Raw genomic sequence first — 18,240 nt, forward strand, 5'->3', positions numbered from 1 at the left:
TCAATATTGAACAAAGCCGTAGCAAATTTTCGCCACTAGGGGCCACTCCACTGCACCTCAGAGTACACCACTTAGTCATATCATCAAATCTACCTCATTACCAGGCAGGGGTACTGTAATTGTGGTTCTGTAATTACATACTGTAGACCAGGTGTTGTTCTGCATGTTTTGTTACCCCTTTTTCACACTTTTCATGTTAGTGTGCATTGTGAGTGGATCAGACACAGCAATGCTGCACCCACATCATCTAACATGGGTTTAAATATTCTACAAACACTACTGTGCCTGATCCACTTCTGTTCCAAAGAATAACCAACCATTGCATACAGGGTAAAAGAGGACTAACCAAGTATGCAGAGCAACAGCAGGTCTACAGTACATACAGGTGCTGGTCATAAAATTAGAATATTATGAAAAAGTTTATTTATTTCAGTAATTCTATTCAAAAAGTAAAACTTGTATATTATACTCATTTATTACACACAGACTGATATATTTCAAGTGCTTATTTCTTTGAATTTAATGATTATAACTAACAACTAATGAAAACCCCAAATTCAGTATCTCAGAAAATTAGAATATTACTTAAGACCAATACAAACAAAGGATTTTTAGAAATGCAGGCCCACTGAAAAGTATGAACATGAAAAGTATGAGCATGTACAGCACTCAATACTTAGTTGGGGCTCCTTTTGCCTGAATTACTGCAGCAATGTGGCGTGGCATGGAGTCAATCAGTCTGTGGCACTGCTCAGGTGTTATGAGAGCCCAGGTTGCTCTGATAGTGGCCTTCAGCTCTTCTGCATTGTTGGGTCTGGCGTATTGCATCTTCCTCTTTGCAATACCCCATAGATTTTCTATGGGGTTAAGGTCAAGCGAGTTTGCTGGCCAATTAAGAACAGGGATACCATGGTCCTTAAACCAGGTACTGGTAGGTTTGGCATTGTGTGCAGGTGCCAAGTCCTGATGGAAAATGAAATCTGCATCTCCATAAAGTTGGTCAGCAGCAGGAAGCATGAAGTGCTCTAAAACTTCCTGGTAGACGGCTGCATTGACATTGGACCTCAGAAAACACAGTGGACCAACACCAGCAGATGACATGGCACCCCAAACCACCACTGACTCTGGAAACTTTACACTGGACCTCAAGCAACATGGATTCGGTGCCTCTCCTCTCTTCCTCCAGACTCTGGTGCCTTGATTTCCAAAGAAAATGCAAAATTTACTTTCATCAGAGAACATAACTTTGGACCACTCAGCAGCAGTCCAATCCTTTTTGTCTTTAGCCAGGCGAGACGCTTCTGACGTTGTCTCTTGTTCAAGAGTGACTTGACACAAGGAATGCGACAGCCGAAACCCTTGCATACGTCTGTGTGGTGGTGGTTTTTGAAGCACTGACTTTAGCTGCAGTCCAGTCTTTGTGAATCTCCCCCACATTTTTGAAGGGGTTTTGTTTCACAATCCTCTCCAGGGTGTGGTTATCCCTATTGCTTGTACACTTTTTTCTACCACATCTTTTTCTTCCCTTCGCCTCTCTATTAATGATGTGCTTGGACACAGAGCTCTGTGAACAGCCAGCCTCTTTAGCAATGACCTTTTGTGTTTTGCCCTGCTTGTGTAAGTTGTCAATGGTCGTCTTTTGGACAACTGTCAAGTCAGCAGTCTTCCCCATGATTGTGTAACCTACAGAACTAGACTTAGAGACCATTTAAAGGCCTTTGCAGGTGTTTTGAGTTAATTATCTGATTAGAGTGTGGCACCAGGTGTCTTTAATATTGAACCTTTTAACAATATTCTAATTTTCTGAGGTACTGAATTTGGGGTTTTCATTAGTTGTCAGTTATAATCATCAAATTAAAAGAAATAAACACTTGAAATACATCAGTCTGTGTGTAATGAACGAGTATAATATACAAGTTTCACTCTTTTAATGGAATTACTGAAATAAATCACTTTTTCATGATATTCTTATTTTATGACCAGCACCTGTAATTGCAAAACTGCTGATTGGCTCAAGCACATGAACACAGACATACCTTGTTCCAATGTGTTCCATATGAATAAACTCTGCTCCAGACAAATGTTAATGATTTCTTTTCTCCTCAGTTTCTGAACCTGATTAACTTCATTTGTCTTTGGGCAAGCTCCCAGCTTTATTGAATATTAATAAGGTTCACATTAATATCTGAATGTTTTCTACTCCATCTCTGATGAAACAGAGAGAGATTTAAATTCAATGATGGAATTTCTTTACTCAGAGCCAGACATATTAAACATAGTCCTGTCCGTGTTTATGTTATTTTCATTTAATTTCAGTTTCTCTACACAGCAAATTCACCAGTGTTAAATCAACACTATTAGTGTTAACTTAACACTGAGAGTGTTAAATTATTACACTAACAGTGTTAGTAACACTTGTGAATTTTCTGTGTATGAAAATTTTGACGAATGGGAACTAAAAGGGGATTAAAGAACTAAAATACAAACAAAACCACTAAATAATTATGAAAGTAATAGTTGCATATAAACGTTTTTGTGTCTTAAAATAATAGTTCCCTCAGGTTCCTGAGGATTCAATTACATTAATTTCACCATAAACTGTGCTACAATTGCATTCTGTAGCTTGAACCTTGGTCCAAACCCCTCTAAATAAAATCTGGTACTATTTGTTTTTTCTTTCTATTTTTGTATTTTTTTTTTTTTGGTTGTGTGAAGGTTTCATGACTATCAGACCAATAGAGAAGTAATCAATGTTTTGTTCCAGCTCCGAATAATTACCATTCCAGAAATGTAAGGTTTTCGTGTGACAGCAGTAACTGTGTATTAAAGTGTGCACTTTGGAGGATGTGTCACTTACTTTTACTGAGAAAATGAACAACAATCAACTGGTGTTTTAACTGCTTTTGAACTGATTACTGTCACTATAATATTGTTATAAATAAAGGTTTAGTTTACTGCAAATTAAACTGAGGCATCATGGTGAGGTGATATTCATCTCACATAGCTTCAGAATTTCTGCGTCCTGGGTTCAATACCCACCTTAGAAAACAGACAGGAATTGTATGTGTTCTGCTTATATCAATGCGTGTTTCTTTCTGGTGTCCCAGTGTCCTCACACAGTCTAAAAACACATGTTGATAGATGAATTGGCATTGCTAAATTGCAGGTGTGTGTGAATGACTGTCTGAGTGCCTAATGCCCTGTGATGTACTGGTGCCCAGTTCAGGCTTTACATCAGCTTTGTATCTCATTATTCCAAGTTGGCTCTGGATTCACTGCAACCCTGAACAGGATGAAGCAGTTACAGAAGATGAATTCAAGTAAATGATGTGAGTAACTCCAGTATTTGGGTTTTATTTGCTGCCCTTGTGTGTGTGTGTGTGTGTGTGTGTGTGTGTGTTCTATTGTTGTCAGTGTGTGAAGTGCAATTTGAGTTGGAGCTCCATCTGCGTAGATAAACCCATTATCCTCTTAACCCTGAGTGTGCCGGGCTCCCAGAACACTGTCTGTCAGCAGACAAGCCACACCCCTTCGGTCCCAACACCTCCCTCAGAACACACAGAGACGAAAAGAAAAGTCCACTGCAGAAAAGTCACCCAGAGGAAATTCACTGTAACTGGAACCAAAATTGGAACTGGATCTGATCTGAACTCTGATCCTAGCTTCATGTGTCTATCTTTTTTTTTTCCTTTTCTGCTCTGGCTGATCTTCAGTAATCTCATCATCTCCACAAAGAGAGCAGGAGAACTGCAGGGCCATTCTTGTTGTAGGCATTCTACACCTCTTCACCCAGGACGTGCTATGGAGTTCTAGATAACGCCTGATTTATCACTTTAACAGCAGCTGATTGGAGGAAATATGTTATGTTTGAGCCAAGCCCATTGGCTGTGGATTTGGGCCATGTTTGTTTCTGTGTGTGTGGTGGAGACCAGAAGAGCGTCCAGTAGAAGAACAGGTCAGTTTAGCACCTTTCTAATACCTGTTTAGGGTAAGTAATGTGTTGAGAGAAAAGTACTGTGTTGTGGTTTTAAATATATTGAAGGTATATGTGTTTGAGTCTTTGCATTGAGGGTCTCTATGTTGGAGTCTTTATGCCAGCCTTCTGTGGTATGTCTTTGTGTGTTGGATACAAATGATAAGGGTCTCTGTGTTAAAGCACATTAAAAAAATCTGTGTTGGGAACTGTGGTGACACCTCTATGTTGAGAATCCCTATGTTAGTGTCATTGTGTTTATAGACTAGGGACGTTTCAGTATTATTTCTTTCTTTAATCTTCTGACTGAGAAATATCTGAACTTTTATTTTCTCTTTGTTTCCAATGGTAAGTCTTGTTGTTTGTTGCTGGTCTGAGACCAGTGGAGAGAGTGCGCTGAAGATCTTGCTGATCTCTGATCAGTCGTAGAGCTTCATAGAGCACAACTGAACACTGACGCCTCCAGGTGATGACACACGCTCACTCAGAGGCTCAGTGACAACACACATACTCGCTGTGTTAATTCTCTGAGACTTAGCCTCTACCAGTGAAGCCAACTCTGAGAATCAGTTCAGCTTCAGAACACTGCTCCAGATCCTTCTCAGTGACATGATCACTCTGCTTCAATCCACAGACACTCTTATGTGTAACTAGATTTTTATTTTTATTATTATTTTTGTCGTTTCAAAAAGCATTGTTTATAATGGTAATTCAGAAACAGTGTTGTATGTGCTTGTGTCCTGAGTTTCCCTGGGTATGGACTTTGTGCCTTTGTTTGTTAAGTTCTATATGTTTAGGGTCCCCATGTTAAGGGTGTCTGTACTGGTATACTCTTGAGATCTTAATGTATTGATCCCTGTATTGGTGTCTGTTTTTTGGGTTCCTTAAATAATGAGAACGGAATGTGTTGTGTTTTCTGCATTTTTGTTAGTGTTAAGTGTCGAGGATCCCTGAGAAAGTGTGTTCAGTTGTTCTTTAAATAAAAAACAAGACGTATCCAATCTAAATCCAATTTAAATGGATAACATCCTATTTTAGTTGTACATAAAAATATCATTTGAAAGTTCAGGATAATTTCCATGTGCCATTAGATGGCATTATAACTGAACTGGTTTGCTCAGTGAGCACTGCTCTGCTGATGTTGATCTTGCTGTTATTGTGTGATATTTGTTGTTATTTATTTCAGAGCGGTTGAGTCCACCGCTGGACATCCAGCTGCAGACGGTGAACTGTACAGCGATTAAAGTTCAGTGGAAAATGCCTCGGAGACATGTCAGCACCATCACAGGATACAGGGTACAGTCTCAACAACATACTGCATGTGTGACTGAAACTGTAATTGTGCACAGTATTAAAAAAAATGTCCTACTTAATATAAAGTGCCTGTAATAACAGTGTAGCTGCACATTAAAGGGGACAAATTATACCCCCTTTCCACAAGTTAACACACTTCTCTGGGGTCTTTATGAAATGTGTGTGACAAGCAATGGTCAAAATACTACAAAGATCAAAAAACATAGCAGCATTTTCATGCTGTTCAAACAGCTCTCCTCAGAACAACCGGTTCAGTTTCTGTTCATTTCAATGAGAACAAGCCACACCCAGCTCAGCAAGAGCTCACACATACAGTTTTGTTAAGCAAGGCACACAAAGCTCAATTTTACCTCAGTTCTCTCCTTCTCCACTCATTTTCTCTCATTTAGCCAGTTTTCCCATTTCTCCCTTCTTGTTCTGGCTCTGCTTGCTCAAGTCTCCATTCATGTTGGTTAAAAATAGTTTAGCCCCACCTTTGCTTATGTGTCCGGTGCTGTGAATGGAGATGCTCAGAGTGGGGACAGTATAATTCTAATGTGTACTCTGTGTACTCTATGTACTCTACACAAGAAGCAGTGCAAAATCAGAACAGCTGATTTTACCCCTTGTTTACTTAAAATCCACATAAAAATGGGTGTTCTTGTTTCACAGTGTGTGGATTGGTTGGCACCATATCCTCACAAATTGTGAACATGCAACAAGTGAGTTTTACATAATATAACCCCTTTTAACAAAACATGCTGCAGCAGTATAACTGATTAATGTTAGTGAATGTTACAGAGTAACTCCAGTAGGACAGATCATGTAAATCCATATTTACATAGCATATTTTCTCTTATGTAAATACATATGTTTAATACCAGCTGAGGGTCGATATAATAAAACATTTCAGGTTGTAAGAGGAGATTAACTAGTTGTATATATGCTGTTACAACTATTGTGATACACACTTGCAATTAATTACATGAGTAACTAGATTTGCGGTCCCTAAAGCAAACATATAGTGTGCAAAAAGAGTTGAATGTGTGTGCGTGTATGTGTGCGTGTGTGTGTGTGTGTGGGTATGTGTATGTATGCATACATATGTGTTAGTGTGTGTGTGTGTGTGTGTGTGTGTGTGGGTATGTGTGTGTATGCATACATGTGTGTTAGTGTGTGTGGCCGGCATGTTTGAAACCTTTGGGAGAATCATTTAAAAAATGGAGAGAGAAAGAGTGAGAGAGACACAGACTTGGAAAAGCAGAGAATCAATATTCAGACTTAGCATCTATGATCCTGCAACGTTTTTTTGCTACCAGTTTAATGCTGTAGTAATAGAAAATGCTGCATCCAAGGAGGTTTCTAAGATTTCTATATTATAAAGGGAAATTTGCCTGCATGTGTGTGAGTGTGTGTGTGCTGTGTGAAAGATATACAACGCATGGAAACCATTCTGCCAGTCATTATGTATAAGAGAAAATATATCATATCTGAAACTCAAAAATATTCCCCAAATTGCAAAAGGACACTTTGTCGATTGATTTGTTGCAAAAAAAACTGTGCAGATTAAGCAGAAGTGATTTGTGATATTGTGTTATATTAAAAAACTAAACAAACAAACAAACAAAAAAACCCTGAAAAACAAAAACAAAAAACAAAAAATAACATTTTGGAAAAGCCCCAGCTCACATGCCAAAAAATTACTTTGAACAATATGGAACAATCTATCCTCCCTAGTGGTGAACAAATGTTCATAACTAGGAATATTGTGAAATGAATTCATTTACATAATTTTAAAGGCCATTTAAAGTTAATTTTCTAGGTGAATGTATAAAGATTGTAGAAGAAAATGCTTTTGCTAAAAACTGGAAGTCCGACCTGTTTCAGTAAGAGTTAGAGTGGATTATGACATCACTCACTCAGGTGTTATCCAGTTAAACAGAGGGAGAAAAACTGAATGAGGGAGAAAATGAGATGAAGGAGTGTGATCAGTTGGAAACAGACGTTACAGGTCCAGATGTACCCAGATCAAGAGTTTACAGGACATTTCAGTGCATTTGAATGGAGGTATTTAGTTAATAAATTAAAAACGACAAATCCAATTGACACATATACACACAAAGCCCACATCTTTTCAAGCATTACAATAACTGAATCTGACACACCTATGTAATATAGAGTATGAGATGCACTAATACAGTTATTAAAAGTATAATTTAAAATGGAAAAACTTAGCCCATAGTAGGCTCGAATGGTAAAGCTTAACATGACATGGTTAAGATCAGAAGTGGGTGGGGTTTCGTATTAAAAAATGACACAACTAGCATTTACACAAACCCTGTCTTACTCAAGTTACCTGTGTTATTAAACTATTTGTAATTATTCTTGCTGTCATTTTGTGTGTGTGCGCGCGCGTGTGTGTGTGTATTCCAGTAGAATAGTCTGTTTTAATTTCTTTTCAGCGTTTAGTTTCCTGGTGTTCACCATATGCCATGGCTAATCAGATTAATCAGATTTCACAGTCAGCACACACACACACACACACACACACACACACAACAACAACAATATATATATATATATATATATATATATATATATATATATATATATATATATATATATATATATATATATATATATATATATATATATAGTAGAATAGCTATTTAGGGTTTTTTTTAACTAATGTACTGTGCAAAACAGACAGAGAGATTGTCCCGTGGCAGGTGGTGGAACAGTGGCACAGTTTCGGGACCATGTTGGCTTGGGTTTACCTTGGGTCACTGCATATGTGGGGTTTGGTGTGTTCTTCTTGTGATTGCAGCCCAGCCACTGTCGTTTCAGTTGAGTACTCCTGATGTCAGGTCAAAGCCCAGGTTAAATGAGACGGCTTCCTCAGGGAGGACATCAAGCATAAAAACGGTGTCAACAGCCAGGCTGAAGGGAGATCTTCTGTGACGATTCGGGAACAGCCAAAAGAGAAACAAAAACAGCAAGGCAGTGCAAAACAGAAAAAAACATTTTGCCATGGGCTTACTTTTGTTTTATAAAGCGCTGGGGACAAGGCAGGCAGGGACAAGAATATGGGCAATATGTTGCATTCTGTTCAAGTGCATTTTAAATTTGCATTCAAGCTCTCGGGCATTCTCATTCACCTAAAGGCAATCAGTGCTGACAATTAAACGAAGAGGTTCATGAAAGGTTTAATGGCTGCACTTGGAAAGCCTAACTTTGTTGAACAATTAATTTCAATACTATTTTTAAAAATGCATATAGATATAGCAGCATCATTGTCATCTTCATCATCGTCATCATCATCATCTTCTTCATCTTCACAGCTTAATCCATTTCAGGGTAGCGGTATATAGATACAATTATTTTCTTATTTATTTTTATTTAAAATAATGTTTCTGTACACAGAATGTCAGTAGTGTTGCATTTAATATTATCACCACGTGAAATAATATATATATATATATATATATACACACAAATATTTTCTGATTCTAGTAATGTCCAATAATGTAGTTCACCATGGTTTCCTCACACAGACTGTATTTGGAGCTTGCCCCTTTAAGAATTTGATGCAAGAATATTCTGGGATAAAGAGAATGTTGGTTAGTTTTGATGTCAGTTTGGGGCAGTTCAGTCAAGAGAAAGAGAAACGGCTGTGTTAGTTTATGTTCAATAGAAGAAACAAAACAAAACAAAAACAATTACAACAAAACTATTTGTAACAAAACTGACTAAAGAGACATATGACTTTCCAGCAGCTGTTCAACACTTTTTTTCATGAAGCTAATGTAAACCAGTCATTGGCCATGTTAGATACAGTACATCATGTTAGAGTCTCTACTGAACAAATACAATGTTCTTCTTGATCTCAGTGCCCTTTTCAGAGACAGGTATCTGCTGCCAGTTGTTATATAAAATATTAAAAAAAAAAAATTCAAAATACAAATGTGGGCAAAATCTGCCATATCAGAAAGTGGTGGGGACATATCCCCCTCCTGATGAACTGGGTATGGGTATGTCACCCATAATGTTGTGTGCATTGCAATATTTTGAGCAAAACTGTGCTCTTACTCTGCTGATTAACCCTTCACACTCTGTTCTTACTGGTGCAATGTGCAGTTAATGAAGATTGGCCACCAGGCTGGTCCAATTTATCCATGAAACGTCCCACACTAAAATGACAGGTGTTTCAGTTTCATTGTCCAACCCCTGTATGTGTGTTCATGTGTGTGTGATATTTATATATGTGTGTGTGTGTCTATGTCTGTGTCTGTGTTTGTGTGTATAGAGGTGGGGGGAGGTTCATGTATGTGATTTTTAAGATTGTGTGTGACATTTCTGTGTGCATGGGTGTTTGTGTGTGATTGTTCTGCAGGTGTTTTACACAGAGATGAGGTCTGCACATCCAGTCAGCACCACTGTGACTCTTGACATTCCTCTAAGTCTGGACATACTCACTACTGTAAGTCGATAACATTCTGCTGGAATTGATAACAAGGTTATAACACTTTTACTGCATAGAATATGCATAGAAGGGCATTATTGATATATGTATTTCGATATGTACTTTCCGTTTCAACGTTAGGTCCAGTGAGTGATTTGTTCCAGATAAATTGTTCTACAAATAAAGTTACAGGAATTGGGCCGTGCTGACAGCCTGTTCTTCAATGGTCAGGACCATGTCACAGCAGGTGTGATTTAGGTAGTGGATCATTCTCAGCACTGCAGTGTCACCGACATGGTGGTGGCATGTTATTGGATGTTATGCTGGTACATATGTGGATAATTTTTAAACCCCTCGGTGTCTTCAGAGTATAGTCCTATGGGCAGCTTCCGGTGTCCGCTGATGAAGAACTGGAGGATGACCAGCAAAAACTGTCCTGCGACAGATAAACTAGTCTCTGACTTTGGGTTCTCAAGGTGGACTAACAAGTTAGGTTTGTCTAACAGAGTGGACAGTGAGTAGACACTGTGTTTAAAAACTTCAGCAGCAAGTGAGTTTTACATAGCACTGCTGTGTCTGATCCACTCATAACAGCACAACACACACTAACACACCACCGTCACCACATCAGTGTCACTACAGCACTGAGACTGAGCCACCAGCCACTCTGTGGTGGTCCGGTGGGGGTCCTGACCATTGAAAAATAGGGGGAAAGCTGGCTGACAAGGTATGTAGTGCAACAGAATAACAAAATGTTCATATATAGTAATTGATACAGATAAAATATACAATGAGTGTAGAAACAAGGATGTGGCTTTAATGTTTTGGCTGAAGCTGTTGTAATGTAAAAATGGAGATTAAATGTTTTTTGGTTTTTTTACTTTAGAACTAAGTACTTTATCTTTGTTTGATCTCACAGGGGCAGTTTGATGGACAGGCTAGTTTTGTGAGTAAAATTCTTGTTTTCATCTCAATCCTTCATCCAGTCCTGGAAATCCAATCCTATGACACTGATACATTTGATCACTTTGTTTGTTCAGGATGTGGTGATTGGGAAGCTGAAGGTAGCGACGGTGTACCGTGTCAGTGTTGGGGCGTTTGGCTGGGCAGGGGAGGGGCGTCCCAGCATGCCGAGAGACATCAACACTGCCTCTCACGGTCAGGAAAACTCTTTGTTGAATACGTGGTGAACTTAGGCTCATGTGTCGCTTCTCCTAAGTTTCAGAAAAAGATCACTACAGAGAGTAGCAGTGACAAGCAAGGCACAGAAGCCTTCAATTTAACTGAGCTTTGTTCGCTCACTTCCTCTCTCTATATGGTTTAACCCTGCTTTTGCTGTTTCACATTTTGTGCTTAGGTCTGCAATCCAGATATCCATTTTAACGCTCAAATGCATTGAAAAAGTGATTGTGTTCTGATTCTAAATTAAAAGCAGTTGATTTTAATTTATCATCATCCAATTAGTCTGAATTTCTCTCTCTCTCTCTCTCTCTCTCTCTCTCTCTCTCTCTCTCTCTCTCTCTCTCTCTCTCTCAGAAATGTGCATGCCTCCCTCACCCCCCACCCAGCCAATAGTAACAGCTGTGTCTGATACAGAGCTGGCATTGTCATGGCAACAAGGAGACAGTGAGGGCAGTGCTCCGGTGCTGCACTTCTTGGTGGCATACATCAGGTAAGAAAGCCTGAGCCTATACACCTACAGGTGAGATACTGACAGTGGAGAAATTTTTTTTTTCAACAGTATTGAACAGAACTAAATGAATAGACTTTATTAGAAGAAGGACTTGTTGATTTCTAAGCCGGGTATATTATGTGTCTCTGATGTGTGTGTGTGTGTGTGTGTGTGTTTGTGTGTGCGTGTGTGTGTTTAGGCCCGAGATGGATACTGAATGGACGTACATCCGAGAGCCAGTAGAGTCTAATTCCATGGTTCTGAAAGGTCTGATCCCAGAGACGGAATATCAGTTCCTCATCAGATCAGTAAACACACATGGAGTCAGCCCCCCAAGTTCAATAAATCCTCCAGTCAGAACCCTGGGTAATACACACACTTACAGTCTGTCCTCTGGTCTAATATTCAGTCCTGTCAATAGAAAATATTCAGAAAATATTTTGAGATAACTAAGTAAATGTATGTAGTTGCAATGTGTGTGTGTTTATATGTTTATATGAGTTGATGGTTGCCAGATCTAAGCATGAAGAATTAATGCAAAGTAATTTAATTAAACCTCTTATCATCAAACACACACACACATACAGAGGAGGGTACAGGCAAGCTAAATTTCCCTCCTCCCTCATCCCAGCCTCTATCAGACAAGATTAAGACTCCCACTGAGAAAACGCCCCCGCTCCGCCCCCCCAAAATACACCCACACTAACAAACACAATACATTAATCAGTGTATTTAATGCTTGGGTTTCAGGGTTAGAATATTATTGAACTACATTCTTGTCTGTATTAACAGTACTATTCTCTCTCACTCTCTCTCTCTCTCTCTCTCTCTCTCTCTCTCTCGCTCTCTCTCTCTCTCTCTCTCGCTCTCTCTCTCTCTCTCTAACAGGTGTCACTGATGTAGGGAGTGGGGGAGATTATGATCTCTTTGTCTCTAAAAGTATGGATGAGGATGGTTTTGATATCGATGACTCAGATTATGATATTTTCATCGAAGAGGTACAGCAAATATTTCTTATACTCGATCACTATAATTATACACTGCAGGAAGCAGAAGTTCAGTTCCTGAAAAGTTTCTGAAGCCTGAACCCATTTTACCACTCCTGAAACCCTTCATTAGGAGTTGTGCTATAGGAAATGTGCTGTAATAATAATAATAATAATAATAATAATAATAATAATAATAATAATAATCGTCATCATCATCATCATCATCATTATTATTATTATATTAATTGGGATCTTGAAATGGATTAAGCAGAAAATAAGATGAAGAGCATTCATTCATTCATCTTCTGTAACTGCTTATATAGTTCAGGGTCGCAGTGGGTCCAGAGCCTACCTGGAATCACAGGGCGCATGGCGGGAACACACACTTGAGGCTGCCATTCCTTCATAGGGCAACACACACTCACACATGCAGAAAAAGGAGATGATTATACACAAAGCTTGCTTCCTAAATATAAAAAATGTGGCCCAACCCTTTGACTTGGGGTTATTCATTTTGTAGTAATTTTAGATTTCTGCAAAGTTGTTTTGTGGCACCCTGAAATGGCAAAAAGCCCTGTGAAGGAAGCAAACAACAGCCAAAAATGAATCAGAAATTATGGTTAACATAATTTCTTGCTTATATACTTTTGGCCTTGAATTTATAGGTAGCACTACATTCACAACAGTTTGATCCAGAAAACCTTTACTGTTCCTACAGCTGAAGCCTTTCCCTCCTGTAAAGACCAGCAACAGACGTTCTCAGCTCAGATCCCGAACACCTGGGAACAGGAACGTCATCTACAGGATGAGAACACCCCCCACCCCTAAAAACACAGCTGTCCCTAAAGTCCTCACTTCATCCACTCCATTCTGGATCTTGCCCACCTCCACTACAGCCTCCAAGACAAGTCCTGCTCACTTCACCTCGGCCCCTCCCACCCCCAGCCCCTCACTGTCTGTGTGGAAGGGGTCGGAGCCTCGTGTATATGACTCCCCGTGTGAGGAGACAGTGTGCCCCTCCAACAGCTTCTGTGTTAATGATTATGACATTGGGGGCTCACGCTGTCACTGTAACCTTGGCCACCAGGGGGCACTCTGCTCTCAGGGTGAGAACACCTCACTGATACTGAATTTAATCAGATAATTATATATCAACTGAAATACACGATACATCCAGTAATTAGCTGACACTATTTTAATTAGTCAATTCCACTAGGGGTGAACACACACATGTACTGTAACCTCTAGAAACAGACCAATAAAATGAGTCTAAATTCACCAAGCCCAAAGTCAACTGTGGCCCAGTCCCCCAGCACAGTGCTTTCTTTGGAGTGATGAAGCTCTATCTAGTACTTGTAGGATGAGTTGAAGCTGCTTTAGTAGTGCAGAACCAAAGTGAGTACATCAAACTCTCACAACAATGTTCTAGCAGGTGGCCACCAATCTTTGGCCATATTGTGTATATGATTTGTGTAGATTGTCTATAGTTATACTTATGTGTTCCTCCACAGGTATGAGCATCCAGTTCCCAAAGTTCTATGGATATTCACACATGACTTTTGAACCACTGAAGAATTCATACCAGGGCTTCCAGATTACTCTAGAGTTTAAGGTAAATACATAGAAACATGTATTATTAATTATATATATCATATAAGAATTTTTATTTTTTCTTGCAGAATGTTATGCCCAACAAAAAAATGTTGGGACAGGGCATAGGGGCAGATTTCTCTGGTTTTTCTGGCATTGTAGATGATGAAATTCCCAAGTTCTTTGCCATTTTAAATTGAGAAATGTGATTCTTCAAATGTTATACTACTTGCATATGCAGACTTTCAAAAAGTTATTGGCCCTTCCCCATCTTTACTTCTGAAAGATTCAGCCTCTCACTGCCCTGTTGCTGATTGAACTTTTTTTTTTTTCATTTGTGCATTTTTTTTGTTGATTTTTTAAATTTTTTACCAGTCTTTTGGTCCCCATCTCAATTCTGTGGAATGTTTTACTGGCATCAAATGAAAAATGGGCCCAAAAAAAAAAAAAAGAAAAAGAATCAACCTGTTACAACGTATTCCAAATGATCTATGTGCCTTTTTCAGTTAAAAATAGGGTTTACATGGTTTGTATTTCCATTATGCACAGCCCAATTTTTCTAATTTTGCTTTAAATGGAGTTGATGACACACACCTTAAGACATAGCACACCTGGGATTTTTACACACAGCTGGGTGATATTATACTTGTGATCATAACACTCCTGGGATTAGAAAAAATAACTGGGCATATAATCCACACCTGGGAATATGGAACAGATCTGGGGATAAAACACACACCTGGGATTTGAAAACATACCTAGGCATATAACTGATCTGGTGATATAATACACACCTGAGAATACAGTGCATATTTGGGTATATCAAACACAACTTGGATAATAATGCACACCTGGGAATATAATTCACCAGATATTATTACACATACCTGGCTATGTAAGACACATGTAATACACCTCTGAATAAAACATATCACATAATGGTACCATTGTTAATGCTAAAGCTTGTGTGTATCAGGCGGATTTTGAAGACGGTTTGTTGTTGTACTGTGGAGAAAATGATCATGGACACGGGGACTTCACTTCTCTCGCACTAATACGAGGAAAACTTCATTACAGGTAATGTATATCATAAATAATTATAATAGTATTATAGTATAACAACAATATTATGATTAATAACCAAAACTGAATGAATGAATAATAATAATAATGATAATCTTTGAGAATTCATATATAATTCAAAGTGCTTTCCAGTGAGTAAAGTCAGGTTCCATAAAGCAATAAAAGCATGTGTTGATAAGAACACTGTAGACCAGAACATGTTCATAGTGCTTTATAATGTACCCAATTATTTATTAAATTACACTTTCAAACATTATAAAACCTGAAGTTTAACCGTCTAACTATAACTGCATATAATGACAGGCATTGTATAATTCAGTATTATGCCATATATCACTGTAAACGTATGTCATGAAGTTCACAGATATGTTTGATGTGCTGTGTTTTTCAATGCAGGTTTAACTGTGGTACGGGGGTGGGGCAGATCATCAGTGAAAGCTTGATTGTGATTGGCCAGTGGCACACAGTCACTTTATTCAGAGATGGACTAAATGGCTGGTTACGACTTGATAATGACACACCTGTATCAGGACGCTCACAGGTATACACACACACACACACACACACACACACACACACACAAACACACACCCCAGTACACAAACTGCATGAAAATCTGTATCAGGACCCTCACATGCACACACACACGCTTGTACATTTATTCCTGTATCAGGACATGCTCCCAGCACTCTGTATCAGGATGGTCACAGGTATACACATACACACCCATGTATCAGAATGCTCAAAGGTACATACACACGCCTGTACACATACACCTGCATCAGAACATTCACAGGTATGCACAAACCTACGCAGATGTACTCATACATTTGAAAACACATATCAATTAACACATACCTCTATTCACACCTGTACTAGTCATCGGCCTGTATACACACAGCTATACTAATACTCAGTTGTATTAACATACACACACATGCACACTCACACACACCTATACTAACAACATACCTGCTCTATCAATAACTGTGCCAGCATCACACACACAGGCTCACAGATGTAAATCTTACCTGTCCGTGTGTTTAGGGACAGTACAGTAAGATTACCTTCCGCACACCTCTGTTTGTGGGCGGAGCTCCTAGTGCTTATTGGCTGGTGAAGGCTGTGGGGACAAATCGTGGTTTCCAGGGGTGTGTCCAGAGTCTGGTAATCAATGGCAAACCCATGGATTTCCGCCCTTGGCCCAGGGGGAATGCCCTCAGTGGAGCAGACATTGGTGAGAAAACACACACACACACACACACACATGCACACACACACACACACACACACACACAAACACACACACACGCACACACACACACACACACACACACACACACACACAAGTTTTCCTGACTAAAACTTATTGCTTTGAATTCAATGCTTTTGTTTCCCAACCAAATGTATACACACATTAATACATGCCTTACAGAGTTTAAATAAAGCAACCATGAGTGTACTCTGTCTCCAAACGTTTGTGGACAACCACTTATAACAAGACTTTTCAGCTACTTAAAGTAGCATACATTCTTAACACAGTGTTTATTATCTCTATAAAACATGAAATCAAGAGGACTACTCTGGACCAGCTGCACATCGTAAAATCACCATGGTCTATGCCAAATGCACCAAAAAAAGCAGCATCAGGAACTGTAATTTCTGGAGAGATGTTACTCTATTCGTTCCTTTTTGGGGTGGTATTTGGTGTCCAGATCTAATCATCCAAAATACCTGTGTGTGCTTATGTGTGTGTTCCAGGGGAGTGCAGTAACAGTGTGTGTGATGAAGTCGCCTGTGCTAATGGTGGAGTGTGTTTCCCAACTCGAACAGACAGTTACATCTGCCTATGTCCACTCGGATACAGAGGAGTCAACTGTGAAGAGAGTGAGTTTCACAAACACAAACACACACACACATTTGGTTGTTAATTTTCTTTAACCAGTTTTGACCAGATGTACATGGTCTAGAGTCCACCTGGAATCAGTGGGCACAAGGCAAGAACACACTCTGGATAGGGGCCAGTCCATTATATGGCACTGCACATTCACTCAGACACTCACACCTATGGATACTATTAGACGGCCAATCTGCTAACCAACACTGTGAAGCACCCGTAGGGAACCCACTGTGACACAGGAAGAGCACACCAAACTCCTGACAGACAATCACCTGAGGTGGTGTTTGAACTCACAACCCTAGAACTCTATTGTACCATTGTACACCTCAGTGTTGCAAAGGGGGTCCAACTCCATATTAATGAATACGGATTTAGAATCGGATGTCAACAAACATGTTGCATGTTTCAGTAGAATATCAGTATTTAATACATTAATATATCTCCTATATTTGTGTCTGTGTTTTTTTTGTAGGTTTCCTTCTGACTCTTCCTCAGTTTAATGAGAGTCTGCAGTCATATGCTAGCGCACCCTGGCCTCAGTCCTCTCACTCGTACCTGTCTTTCATGGAGTTTGAGATCATTTTTCTGCCAAACAATCTGGACGGCACACTGCTGTACAGCGATGATACAGCCAGTCAGGACTTCCTGTCCATCAGCCTCGTTGGGGGGAGTGTGGAGTTCCGCTTTGACTGTGGATCAGGACCTGCCATCATCAGGTCAGTGAAAACTTTTAAGATAAACCGAGTACAATGGACACAAAACCAAACATGGATGCAAGGCAGGAACAAACCCTGGAGGGGGCGACACACACACACACACACATTCACTCACACACTCACACCTATGGACACTTCTTTGAGTTGCCAATCCACCTACCAACGTGTGTTTTTGGACTGTGGGAAGAAAACGGAGCACATGGAGGAAACCCACACAGACACAGGGAGAACACATCAAACTCCTCACAGACAGTCACCCAGAGGGGAACTTGAACCCACAACCTCCAGGTCCCTGGAGCTGTGTGACTGCGATAATACCTGCTGCACCACTGTGCTGCCCACAACAAAATATATTTATGTTTATTTGCAAGTATTTATATTTGTGTGTGAATTTGTGTGTGTGTTTGTGTTCAGGAGTGAGGAACCTGTCAGTATGAATGAGTGGCATGAGCTCAGAGTTTCCCGAACAGCAAAAAACGGGATCCTCCAGGTGGATGAACAGCGGCCAGTAGAGGGTAGTGCTGAGGTCAGAGACACATGCTTACTTTATTATCTTTGTTTT

The 18,240-nt window shown here is 39.6% G+C and overlaps 1 protein-coding gene across 1 annotated transcript in view; it reads left to right on the top strand.

Annotated features, from left to right (window-relative positions):
- Positions 1-4,046: 4,046 nt before the first annotated feature.
- Positions 4,047-18,240, top strand: part of LOC136676582 (pikachurin-like) — an 18,230-nt gene continuing 4,036 nt past the window's right edge. The window contains exons 1-16 of the mRNA XM_066653682.1: positions 4,047-4,107; positions 5,160-5,269; positions 9,660-9,746; positions 10,648-10,674; positions 10,769-10,886; positions 11,265-11,400; positions 11,600-11,766; positions 12,289-12,398; positions 13,108-13,495; positions 13,901-14,001; positions 14,956-15,056; positions 15,459-15,603; positions 16,110-16,299; positions 16,824-16,949; positions 17,435-17,678; positions 18,093-18,204. Of these exons, the coding sequence (XP_066509779.1) occupies positions 4,047-4,107; positions 5,160-5,269; positions 9,660-9,746; positions 10,648-10,674; positions 10,769-10,886; positions 11,265-11,400; positions 11,600-11,766; positions 12,289-12,398; positions 13,108-13,495; positions 13,901-14,001; positions 14,956-15,056; positions 15,459-15,603; positions 16,110-16,299; positions 16,824-16,949; positions 17,435-17,678; positions 18,093-18,204 (2,223 nt within the window). The remainder of the gene's footprint in view (positions 4,108-5,159; positions 5,270-9,659; positions 9,747-10,647; positions 10,675-10,768; positions 10,887-11,264; positions 11,401-11,599; positions 11,767-12,288; positions 12,399-13,107; positions 13,496-13,900; positions 14,002-14,955; positions 15,057-15,458; positions 15,604-16,109; positions 16,300-16,823; positions 16,950-17,434; positions 17,679-18,092; positions 18,205-18,240) is intronic.

The sequence above is a fragment of the Hoplias malabaricus genome, chromosome X2 (genome assembly GCF_029633855.1).
Source record: "Hoplias malabaricus isolate fHopMal1 chromosome X2, fHopMal1.hap1, whole genome shotgun sequence".
Lineage (NCBI taxonomy): Eukaryota > Metazoa > Chordata > Actinopteri > Characiformes > Erythrinidae > Hoplias > Hoplias malabaricus.